Source organism: Bombina bombina, chromosome 10, assembly GCF_027579735.1.
Source record: "Bombina bombina isolate aBomBom1 chromosome 10, aBomBom1.pri, whole genome shotgun sequence".
Lineage (NCBI taxonomy): Eukaryota > Metazoa > Chordata > Amphibia > Anura > Bombinatoridae > Bombina > Bombina bombina.
Window position 1 is genome coordinate 96,861,950 of NC_069508.1, and position 13,057 is coordinate 96,875,006.

Below are 13,057 nucleotides of genomic sequence, written 5' to 3' on the forward strand. Positions count from 1 at the left end.
CAGGAATTATCTCTGTCTATGGAGAAGGTTTATGTTACTAGTAGTTTATGACAGTAATGGGAACTACGGCCTATTGAAATATTTTTTATCAAAATTTTGTGACCAGTCAAACATTTTTAGTTTGTCCAAGATCTAATTTCATTTGAAAAATATAATTATAAAAAATTCCAAATTTCAAATTTCTCATTTAAAGATTCAGTAATTATCCTTTTTTTTTTTTTTTCATTTAATTGACTACTTGGCTTCATTGTTAATTTTATGATTGTATTTCAGTATGGCTGAGTACGTTCCAGGAGCAGCAATGATGTTAGGATTTTATGAAAAATTCCAGAGAAATCCCTCAAAACAGATTAAATTAGTCCTTGCTCTTAGCTCCCCAAGAGCTATGAATGTTGTCCTTCAAGTACCAAAGGTAAATGTAAATATTTTAATCATTTTTATTCACAACAAATTACACAAATATTTATAGACCGGAAGCTCTTCTGAACTGGTTTGTGTTTTGGTGGTGAAATAACATTTTATTAATGTTATTTTGAACATGACTTGTCCAACTAACATATCATCCTTGTGTTCCAGATGACCCTGGTTTATCAAGCATTACAACTTCCACTGGCTGTAACTGCAGGTTGGCACGTACAGCCTGCTGATATTCAGGTGCCTACATGGAATATCTTTGCTGATGCTCCACAGATGCTGATGAATAGACTTCAAGGTCAGCACATCATATTACATATCAAATACATAGGGGCCGATTTCTCGTGCCCCGTATGCACCTGTTTCCGCACGAGCCTTCAGGACCACTGCTCCTTAACTCGTCTGACACCTCTGAGGCGACGGACAGCATTCTGCCCGATTGGATACGATCGGGTTGATTGACACCCCCTGAATGTGCAGAGGCCGGCATTGCACAAGCATTTCACTAGAAATGCTTGTGCAACGATAAATGCAGAGAGCGTATGCTGTCGGCATTTATCGATGTGCGGCGGACATGATCTGCTACAGCGGATCATGTCCGCTCGCACTATGGTAAATCGGCCTCATACTCTTAGGTTTTTGAAAACTTATTCTATATCAATATTAAAAAAAAAAATATTTCTTAAAATAATATGAAACCCAAACTTTTTATTTTGGGATTCAGACAGAGCATACAATTAAAAAAGATCTAATTAACTTCTGTTATCAAATTTGCTTTGGTATCATGGTATTTTTTGTTGAAGAGATACCTAGGTCGGTATCTAAATTAGAAAATTATTTAAAATTGCATGCTCTAGTCTATGTGAATCATGAAATATTTTTTGTGTGTGTGTTGTATGTCCCTTTAATAATTTCATTATCTAAAATGTAATCTGTTCCCATTTTATTTTATAGGACAATGTGTAATGACCAGTAACAGTATAACAACCTTCAATGAAGTTAACTTTAACTACTCAATGCCTGGAAACTGCTTCCATATATTGGTTCAGGACGCCAGTTCTGATATGAAATTTTTGGTGATGATTAGGAATTCTCCACAATCTACAGAGTATAAAGATATCAATGTCAAACTTGGCAGCTTGTAAGTAACACAGTATAGTTTTGTATTGAACTTAAGAGAGTTCTCTTAAAAGCTGATATACGAAGTTAATGTCACACAGATTCTGAAAACTCAAAGACACTTTTGCTCATTATGGAAACAAACTGATCACATAGATATTCCATTTTTGTAAAAACTGTAGAGAAAATAGATTGAATTGAAGTTCCAGTCTCACTTATGTCTGCATAGACTAAAAGGATCAGTTAAGCCTTTGTTAAATATGCAGCAAATAAATGATCAGTTATACCCTGTATTGCAAAAGACCTGCATACAAGATCATTATTATAAAAACTTTATAATCTGTCATATTGACCTGAGCTGCATTGGTTTGCAGTCTATAGATGCTTCTTGTGTATGTTTATATTGATACCTTTTCTGCAGCCTATTAGGAAGGGAAGTTAATGAACTCCTACACTGCTTAAAGGAACGTGAAACCCATTTTTTTTTCTTTCCTGATTCAGACAGAGAATACCATTTAAAAAAAAGTTTTCAATTCACTTCTATTTAAAATTTGCTTTGTTCTCATATTATTCTTTGTTGAAGAGATATCTAGATAGGTAGCGTGCACATGTCTAGGGCACTACATGACAGGAAATAGTGCTGTCATCTAGTGCTGTTACCAGGGCTGGCTCAACCATGGGACCAAGTAGGTCCAATGGACCCAGGCAGCACTTGACAAGGGGCAGCACTTCAGTGACTGAGTCAGATCCAGACCAGTCCCGTGTCTTTGTGGGAAAATTCACAGGCTCCCAGCAGCATAAACTCTTCATGCACAAAGACACAAAACTGGTCAGGGTTTGACATTTAAGGTAAGACAAGTGCATCTCTTTCCTAACTTCCTTCCAACTTATTGCCCAATTGTGCATAAGCATTGGTTGCATGCAGGTAGGCAGGCTTAGTAAGGTTAGCAGCTAGGCTAGTAGGTTAATATAGTAATCAGTAATATTATTACTGGGGGTGGGGGGGGCATCGTTGCATTCTCGGACCCAGGCAGCACAATTTCTTGGGCCAGCCCTGGCTGTTGCTAATGTATAACATTGTTACAAAACTGCTGCCATCTAGTTCTGCAAACACGTGCACGCTCCTGAACTTACCTTCCTGCTTTTCAACAAAGGATAACAAGAAAACTAAGAAAATATGATAATAGAAGTTCATTAGAAAGTTGTTTGTTCAATCTGAATCACCATTTTGTTTTTGAGATTTGACGTCCCTTTAAGCAAACACTGGGAACATTATTTGGGTCAGGGTTCTCGATCATGTAGTACGTACATTAGTCTTCCTAGGGACTGTGAAAAGAACCCAACAACAATAAATAATGAAACACCAATAAAAAAGTTTTTTAGTTACTGCACATGAGTAAATATTTTTATGGTGAGTTACATTTCTGTCCCTTGAGTATGGTTATCTTATCTCCTTTGCTGTGGTTAATAAGAGACAGATGTAAATGAGGTCCTGAACCAGTATAGAATCCATTTAAAGAGATATCAAACCACATTTTTTTTCTTTTGTTATTCAGATGGAGCATGTGACTTTAAACAACTTTCCAATTTACTTCTATTATTTCATTTATTTATTTTCTCTTGATTTACTTTGGTGAAAAGGATACCTAGGTAGGCTCAGGAGCTGCTGATTGGTGGCTGCACATATGTGCCTCATGTGATTGGCTCAGCCAATGCTCTCAACTAGCTCCCAGCAGTGCATTGTTGCTCCTTCAACAAAGGATACCAAGAGAATGAAGGAAATTATATAATAAAAATAAGTTGAAGAATTTAAAATGGTATTCACTATCTGAATCATGAAAGAAAAAGTTTGGAATGTATGTCCCTTTAAGTGTTCAGTACATTACTATTTACAATAAAAAAACAACAACATATTTTTGGAAATACACAATGTAACTTGTATGTACTGTTTTCTTGTTCTAGTGATGTGGATATGTATTCCTTGTCTGGAGAACAGAAGCTTAAGGTTAATGGAATTGTGGTGCCAAAGCAGAGTTTGCCATACCAGCCTTCCTCTTGTAAGTGAAAACTAATGTTTATTTTACAGTATTGCAAAATCAAGCTGTATAGTTTACTTTTTATCCCATCAGGTACAAATACATTGATTGACTTTCATTTGCTCTTAAAGCAGTCTGGTAACTTTCCCAAAATTGCTTGACTGCTAGTGCTGAAAATCTGTTCCCTTAAAGGGACATTAAACACTAAATACATGCTAGATAGAATGATGCATTCAAAGAAAAGATTTAGTCCATAACATGTAGATGTATTTTTTAAAGTTTCATTAGTTGTTTAAAAAGTGACAAAATAAGTGTAAAGTTTTAGTGTCTATAAAACACTGGGAGCTGCCATGTTGTAACTTGTGTTACCTTCTCTACTGTGGCCAATTAGGGTCAGTTTTAAATAGGTCACTAGAGTGTGCAGCCAATGGTTGTGCTGGATTTAACAGTGTTCTGTACTTCCATTTCTAACAGGAACTGAAAAGCTCACAATTTCAGAATGGAATTACAGGCAAAGAGGACAAAATAAATAATGAAAGTATATTGCAGAGTTGTTTTATTATATACAATTTATAATTTTATATTACCATCTCAAAGTGTTTAATGTCCCTTTAATACACCTGCTGTCGGCATTTATCATTGCACCAGCAGTTCTTGTCAACTGTTGGTGCAATACCACTCTCTGCAGATTCGCGGCCAAACGGCCGCTAGCAGGGGGTGTCAATCAACCCGATCGTATCTGATCGGGTTGATTTCTGTCCGCCGCCTCAGAGCAGGAGGACAGGTTATGGAGCAGTGTTTCTGGCGAGTCTGAAGGCTCGCCAGAAACACAGGGCATCAAGCTCCGTTCGGAGCTTGATAAAAAGACCCCTAAGAGCCAGATTACAAGTGGAGCGCTAAATATCGATTTGAAGAATGCAATATTTGCCCTCCACTTTGTAATACCATCGCAGGCTAATGAGCTCACGTTCGCATTGTTGGGAAGCATTGCACTCACAAGAGCGCGCTTCCAAAGGCTCTAAAGAGAGCCTCGTTCTTATGTCATCAGAGACGGCAGTGCAGCAAAGGGGGTAAGAAGTGCAGCGATTGCAGCATTTGCAAATATATATGTAAATGCTGATATACATATGTACACATATTAACACATAAATATATATGTAAATGCTGATATACATATGTACACATATTAACACATAAATATATATGTAAATGCTGATATACATATGTACACATATTAACACATAAATATATATGTAAATGCTGATATACATATGTACACATATTAACACATAAATATATATGGAAATGCTGATATACATATGTACACATATTAACACATAAATATATATGGAAATGCTGATATACATATGTACACATATTAACACATAAATATATACAGTATGTATATAACCATATACATATATATTTACAGGGAACACACAGTTCACATAGACCGCAATATAAAGGCACTTTTCAGTGCCGTTTATTTTCACACCCCACTCCCACCAACTTTAGACCCCAAAGGGTAACTGTATATATCTACTTCTAGCAATGGAAACATATCCACTTGTTAAAATAGCAGTATTAAAGTAAAATTATAAATTGTATATATAAATATATATATCTATTAAAAAAACTCTGCAATATACTTTCATTTTATTTATTTTGTCCTCTTTTCCTGAGCTTTTCATTTTCTGCTAGAAATATAAGTGCAGAACACTGTTATATTCCACACAGCCATCAACACTGTTATATTCCACAAAGTTATAGGCTGCAAACTCTAGGGAGCTATATATAACTGTCTCTAATTGGCCACAGCTGAAAAGGTAACCTAAGTTACAACATGGCAGCTCCTATTGTTTTATAGACACTAAAACTTTACACTTATTTGGTCAATATTTAAACAGCTAATGACCCTTTAAAAATACATCTACCTGTTATTCTCAGGCTAATCTTTTCTTCGAATTGATCATTCTGTCTAGCATTTATTTAGTGTTTAATCTCCCTTTATGCATTTTCTTTTTCTTTCTCAGTTTGATGTAAAAAAAAAGTCATAAAAACAAAAAATTATAACTCTGTGTTTAATTTCATTTCAGCTCCATTGATAACCATACAGAATGAAGGTGAAGGCTTTTCACTTTCAGCTCCAGACTTCGGAATTGATAAACTTTATTACGATGGAAAATTAAGCAAGGTACAAGCTGATCACGCATTCTAAAATGACCATTATTCTTAACGGATATTGTTGTTTTAAGAATTTTTTTAAAAAATCTAATGTTATGTAATGCAAAAATGTGATATGTAGATATGAAGATAAGTCCAAAATGATGACTCCTGTGTACTTTGATACATATTAGTGTTGTCAGCATAGAAAATTGCACTAATTCCTCATATGTCTACAGGTTAGAACCACCTTATGGATGAAGGGAAGAACCTGTGGAATATGTGGTCATTCTGATAGTGAGAACTTACAGGAGTTCCAGATGCCAGATGGTAATGTTGCCAGAGATGAAGCAAGCTTTCTGCATTCTTGGATTCCAGCCGAAGAAGCTTGTTCTGGAGGTAATGGCAGAGAAGTCACCTACCTGAAAGCAACACTGGGGCCCATGGGCTGGTATTTCTGTACAGGGGCATGGTTGGGAGGTTGTGTGTAGGCATGGGTAGGTAGTTCATGGGAGGAGTCAGGAGGTTTCTGGGAGGGATCTAGATATCCCTAAAAAACAGGACATTGACAAAGGGGGCATTTAAAAAGAGCTCCCAAATGTAACCATCCTAAAAAAAATGCTGTATGCTTGGGGGCTATGTATATGCTGGACTATAAAGTAAATAACTAACAATGGTATTGATGTGTTTGTTTTTGTTTTTTTTTGCAGCCTGTAAACTGCAGCGCACAATGGTGAAACTTGAGAAATCAGTTGATATTGATGAATATGAATCTAAATGTTATTCAGTCCAACCAGTTCTGCGATGTATAAAAGGATGTTCACCAGTTAGTACGACTCCGGTATCAGTTGGCTTCCACTGTCTGCCTGCAGGTAAAGATCTAGTACAGAGAATAGTGAAAAATTAGTAAAGTGAACTCATTGGGAAGCATTGACTGACGGGCTAAATTAAAGGGTGTGATAGACACAGTAAAATGATGATTGGTTAGGAAGAAAAGCAAATATATAAAGGGACATTGTAGTAACATTTTCCCAAGGATCCATTTTACCCATGAATGCACCACTTATAATGGAACTTTCAATACTGGAGTATTGGCTATATAAAATATATGTAAACATAAGGTAGAACAGAAAACAACCTCCCAGTGGGATTGGGAGAGACAAAACAGCTCATTTGAAAAGTTGTTCTTGCAACAACTTTGAATACAATTAATCCTTCCAAGATGCTTACTGAAGAATATTTTGGCTGTTGCCAATAAAGCCTGTTGTAGGGAATCAGGATTGGTGAAGCCTGCACATTTGAGGGGTAATTTGATCACATAATGTTTCCTACTTGTATGGTCTTCAAAAATTATATCTATTTATTAATTTATTTATCAATCAATTAAACCTAGTTGTATAAAGGGGGTGCAAGACCCTTAGTACATCTCTGGCGTTCGGTGGGGAGAAATATATGAGACACAAAAAAGAGCAACATAATTGGGGTGGGGTTCATGGGCAGAATATTTCCTGGGGCCTAGGACAGGAAAAAAGCTAAATACACCACTGCTGAGTACACCATCCCTTTAAGCTTAATATAGTACATTTGTACTTATGACTTATTCAGATTGTGATAATTACTTGTAACATTATCATCAGATTAAAACAGTCTAGTTCTGATTATACAATTGACAAGATTGTAAAGAGGCTCGTGCAATTTTGCTCTCAAAAATATAATTTTTGAGACTTTGCAGAAGTTTATATTTATTACAAATTGTCCAGTTCTTGATCATTTGACAACAAACGTTGAAAACATCATAACTATTACCTACAGAAAATCTCATAAACAGAAAAAGAAAACTAATACCATTTTCCATAGATTATATTATTTAGTCTATTAATGTCTATCTAAAATGAAGGTTCACTTGCCCTATTCAGTACACTGAGGTTGTCCTCCTATACATTGCAATGTGTTATGAGAACTAATGCGTTCATCTGTATTCTAGCAGGAACCTTGAGTATACCCAATCCAAGACAACATTGCAGTTTGTCTTGTCCTCTCCAAATCATAGCTACATCAGATTGTGGTTGTTCAAGGGACATTAAAAAATTAATTAGGGGGAATTAATGTAAAATAAGTAGAATAGTCAGTAAATTAGAATGCACTTAGAGAAACAGCCTATAGATAACAGGCAATATACCTCCTGCTGTGTAATGAATATAATTTTCTTCTATGTGTTATCATATTAAAGTGATATTAGACTACTTTTGATATGTGTATATTAGTATGTTTCAGCAATAATGCACTGAAATGAAAAAGGGCTGAATTTAAAATAATAAATTGTTTGACACAAGTGAAACCCAGTTCCACCCATCGTAAACTCTTTTATTTTATTTACAGATGCTTCCACAGACTTTCTTGAAGGCCAAACAAAGATAGACAAGCCTGAAGATCTATTTGAGACAGTAGATGCTCATACAGAATGCTCCTGTGAATCTCTTAAGTGTAACTAATAATCTGCCCCATGAATAAGAGCACACAATGTTCATATAAATTAACAATGTCACCTAACTAATGAATGAGACTCACACCAGAAATTGTATAATACAATGTTGTAGATATGTTAATTTCCAATAAATATTTGCATCCATATAGTTTCTTTTGTTATTTATTTGCATTTTATTAATGTATGGTAATTTAAGCATGGACTTTTTATATGACTAGGCAAACCAAATTAGTTACAAAGTTTAGACTAGGTAGGCATGTAATGCAGGACAAATAGGGAAAACAAGAAGAGATAGATTTAACAACAGTCAAGCGGACATGATTCGCTGTAGCTAAATGTTCGACCTCGCTAAATGCTGACATCATACACTGTCGGCATTTAACATTGCACAAGCATTTCACCAGACTGTTGTTAAATCCCCTGCTTACTGGCAGCCAATCGTCCGCTAGCAGGGGCTGCTTCTTAACTTCCGTTTCAGGCAGACCTGAAATGATGGGACTCCGAAGCAGCATGCGCTGCTTCATAAATGGAGCCCAAAATATGTATGATGGAGAGGATTAGTGTCCAACTGATTTAAATGAAAGACCATGATTGATCATATTTCAGATCCAGTATGAGTGAAGAAACAAACTAAAAATTGGACTAGCTGAAACAAAAATATGCTTCAGTATAAACACATTTCAGGGAGAGTGAGAGGGGAAGTGAGAGAAAGTTAGATGTTAAATTGTGGGAAAGACAAACAAACTGGGGGTGGGCAGAGCTATGCCAGAAAAAGGCTGCATAATGGAATAAATGTTATGATGAGGAAAATTAACAATAGAAGAATGGAGGCAAGATAGGATAGTTGTAGCAGGTAAAGAGAATAAATAGAGTTAAGGAATGCAGACATAACCCTGTCTAGTATTTGAAATATGCTCAACCAATCAAGCACACAGCTGAGAGAGGGCAAATTCAAGCATGGATTTGCAGAGTATACATAAATGAAAGGGGTCTATGTAATAGGAAGATCTGACCTAAACCCTGTTTAAAATGAAAACATTATTAAACAATGCTTCAACATCACCTCAAAGTTGTTGTTTTAACATATCAAAAGCTTATTTTAAAGGAGTCATGAAGGGGAACCAGACTGACAATTTCCTCGCCTACCTTCACACCTCTTCACCATCAAATTAATTCACCAAAAAGAAACAGTGGATGTTTCATTCTGATTGGCTACCTTTAGGGCCCAGAATAGATTTAGGCAGCTCTTCTAATGTAAACACAATAAAAATTACTGATTAATAACAAAAGAAGGTGACATAAAATAGGTTTTTATTATCTATAATCTTAAAACAGAGACCTACATGGGGGGGGCAACCAAAAATTACAAATTTATACATGATATAATATGATATACTAGATGGGTTAAAAAAAAACATGAAATAAAAAATATTGCTAGACTTTTACAGACCATGAGCTGCCTTGTAAAGAACTAAATAGGGGAATAAAACACATTGACAATCCCCACCTCCGCACCTCTCAACCACCAAAACAATTCTCCTCCGTAGTCGTGTCGCTCTGCAAGGCTAATGCCATCTACTAATTTGACTTTTTTTTATACAAATGCTTATAATTAAACTTATTGTTTGATAAAAAAAATGTGGTTGACTAAAGGAAGATGAATACAATAGCTTATAATCCTAAATGATTTATTAACCCTTTGAGTGCTAATGACGGCTCTGAGCTGTCACAGAGTTTCTCACTCTGGTGCTCATGACGGCTCAGAGCCGTCATGAGCACTCTCCCACCTTGAGGGAGATCTGGGGGCTCCTAATGGCTCCTATCCCGGCGATCGTGCCTGTAGAGTGACAGGCATTGCCGGGTCTTCACGTGATGCGCGGTGATGTCACAGGCATCTAAGCAGCTACAGATGCCCAAGACCCACTGTTGGAGAGGTAATCACCTAACCATTCCAACAGTGTAAGTCTTGGGGGTCTGTAGGAAACATTAAGTTAAAAAAAAAAAAAAAAAAAAAAAAAACCTTAGAAAATATTAGCGCCCTGGTGGGAAAGAGCTTAGCACTCAAAGGGTTAAAAACCCATATACCAAAGATCCATACCAAGGAAAAGCAAATGTGTAACTCTGCTTTGTTACCATTAAGGCCTGTAAAACTTCAGGAAGTTCTCTTTATAAAACAAATTACCGAAACATACTAGGGGATAAGAAAAAAACATTTAAAAAAACAGGTAAATAAAACAGCTACTTGTCTCGTCCAGTTTGAGGACAGGAGGAACAATTCTATTTAAGCTTTTTTTTTTTATTGACTTTAAGAAAAAGGCAGTGTATCTAACCACAACATTTTAATGGAAAATGTCAAATAAACAAATCTAAGAAGATCTAACAAAACTAAACAGAGAGCTAACATGAAATAGAAAAATCTAAATAAAATAACACATATTAAGCTACCTCCATTTTAAATATCTGATTAAAATAAAAGGGTTAATTCAACTATGCTTTTATATTACCTATTAGACACAGTTTTAAAGGAACAGTCTACACCAGAATTTGTATTGCTTTAAAGATAGATAATCTCTTTATTACCCATTCCCTAGTTTTGCATAACCAACACAGTTACAGTAGTACACTTTTTACGTCTGTGATTATCTTTCATCTAAGCGTCTGCAAACTGCCCCCTTATTTCAGTTCCTTTGACACTTGCATTTTAGCCAATCAGTGCTGACTCCTAGGTAACTACACTTGTGTGAGCACAGTGTTATCTATATGACACACGTGAACTAACATCCTCTAGTGGTGAAAAACTGTCAAAATGCATTCAAAAAAGAGGCAGCCTTCAATGTGTAAGAAATTAGCATATAACCTCCTAGCTTTAGCTTTCAACTAAGAATACCAAGCGAACAAAGCACAATTGGTGATAAAAGAGAATTGGAAAGCTGTTTAAAATGACATGCCCTATCTGAATAATGAAAGTTTATTTTGGACTAGACTGTCCCTTTAACATATGACAAGCTGTCTTCTTATAAAACCTCAAAAGGGAAAAAAATAAGAGTGACAATCCCCTTCTCTTCATCTACCTCCTTATCTATACACCACCAATGGAGTTTCCCTCACAGGAGGAGACGATGTGTAGCTCTGCTTGATTACAATTAAGACCTTTAGATATCTAGGAAGTTCTCATAATATAGGCGCTTACAATTAAATATAAAAAATGATAAAAATGATTAGACAAAAAATAGGTAAATAATATAACTCACCCTTTTCTCAAATTTCAGGATATAATGAACAATTCTATTTAAAACGTTGTTAAAATTTGACTTAAAGTGATGGTAAACCTTAACTAATCAAATACCATATATTTAAACTTTCCCATTAAAAAAGTATATGTGTACCTAAGGGATTAAATGCCTTTCAGTTGTTACCAGCAGAGAGGCTTAACTTAATTTAACATTTTATTTATAACTTAACATAATAAATAAAAGACACAGAAACTGAGTGTGGGTAAAATTTTTGACCGTCAAGGGTCAAAATATTTATTTAACTGAAACATCAGAAAATACTGAACTGACAGGCAAGATGGCGGCAAGCACTTATCCCTAAAAACATAACCCAGCCCTGCTGGAGGTAAGCGGCCCAAAACAGAAACTGCAGCGGAGAGGCTCTCTGCTCAAGGAAACGCTACTGAGGGGTGTCGAGCTCTTCTGACCCACCCGCAAGGGGAAGGAGGGGCACCCCACGTGCACTTGGGGACGTCCGCCCCACCCACTTTTAGACTGGTCATCGCTCATGGCGAATTATGGGTTTCAACCATCCTTGTTGCCCGATTCATTCATGTCTCAGGGTATTCTGGCTTTGGAGGAGCATCTCCGGCAACTCCGTTTCACGCGGGTGCAGATCCAGGATTGCCTTCATCGTTCTATGCAGCGCCAAAAGTTCCAGGCTGATTGTAAGCGTCTGCCCGCACCTTCCTACCAGGTTGGTGAGAGAGTTTGGCTGTCCTCCCGCAACTTGAACCTTCATGTGCCTTCCAATAAATTGGCTCCCTGTGATGTTGGTCCTTTTCGAATACTGCAACGGGTTAATCCTGTGGCCTACGCTCTTGACCTTCCTCCTGCTATGCGCATCTCCAATGTTTTTCATGTCTCCCTCTTGAAACCATTGGTTTGTAATCAGTTTACCACTGTGTTGCCTCATCCCCATCCTATCTTTGTTGACAACAATGAGGAGTATGAGGTCAGCAGCATTATTGACTCTCGTATGTCCAGGAGCTGTGTACAGTATTTGGTTCACTGGAGGGGCTACGGTCCGGAGGGGCGTTCTTGGGTTCCCTCCTCTGATGTTCATGCTCCCTCCCTCCTCCGTGCCTTCCATTCCCGTTTCCCCAATTAGCCTTTTGTCCTCCCGTGGGGGAAGGGTCATTGAGGGGAGGGTACTGTCAGGGTTTTTTCTCTGTTGTTTGCCATGTGCTGCTGGCAGCCATTTTACTCACCTCTCTTCCTGACTATGGTGCATTGTGGGGGATGCTGCTCATTTCCTACACTTCCTTTCATGGCCAGACTGGTGTGCATCATCCATGTGAGACAGGATGCAGTCTCAGCATTGTGATGTCATCACTTATTATTTAAAGGGCCTCTGTTCAGTATGCTTTGCCTTTGCGTTGTCTCAGACCTGTTTGTGAGAGTTCCTGTGTTTTAAATAAGGAGAGAAGAGGTAAGGAAACCTCAGTTAAAGCAGGTGGTTTAAGCTAGCACTCATTCCTGTCAAACGTTAATTAAAAAGCAAAACTTTAATAAGTAATTTAAAATACCGGCCTAAATACCACAGTGTACCAATCTTTAAAACTAAG

The 13,057-nt window shown here is 36.9% G+C and overlaps 1 protein-coding gene across 1 annotated transcript in view; it reads left to right on the top strand.

Moving 5' to 3' along the window:
* LOC128640828 (vitellogenin-A2) overlaps positions 1-8,361 on the top strand; it is a 28,519-nt gene extending 20,158 nt beyond the window's left edge. Inside the window, exons 28-35 of the mRNA XM_053693252.1 lie at positions 274-412; positions 577-712; positions 1,369-1,555; positions 3,496-3,590; positions 5,666-5,763; positions 5,972-6,131; positions 6,443-6,604; positions 8,112-8,361. Of these exons, the coding sequence (XP_053549227.1) occupies positions 274-412; positions 577-712; positions 1,369-1,555; positions 3,496-3,590; positions 5,666-5,763; positions 5,972-6,131; positions 6,443-6,604; positions 8,112-8,224 (1,090 nt within the window). The 3' untranslated portion in view covers positions 8,225-8,361. The remainder of the gene's footprint in view (positions 1-273; positions 413-576; positions 713-1,368; positions 1,556-3,495; positions 3,591-5,665; positions 5,764-5,971; positions 6,132-6,442; positions 6,605-8,111) is intronic.
* Positions 8,362-13,057: the final 4,696 nt, after the last annotated feature.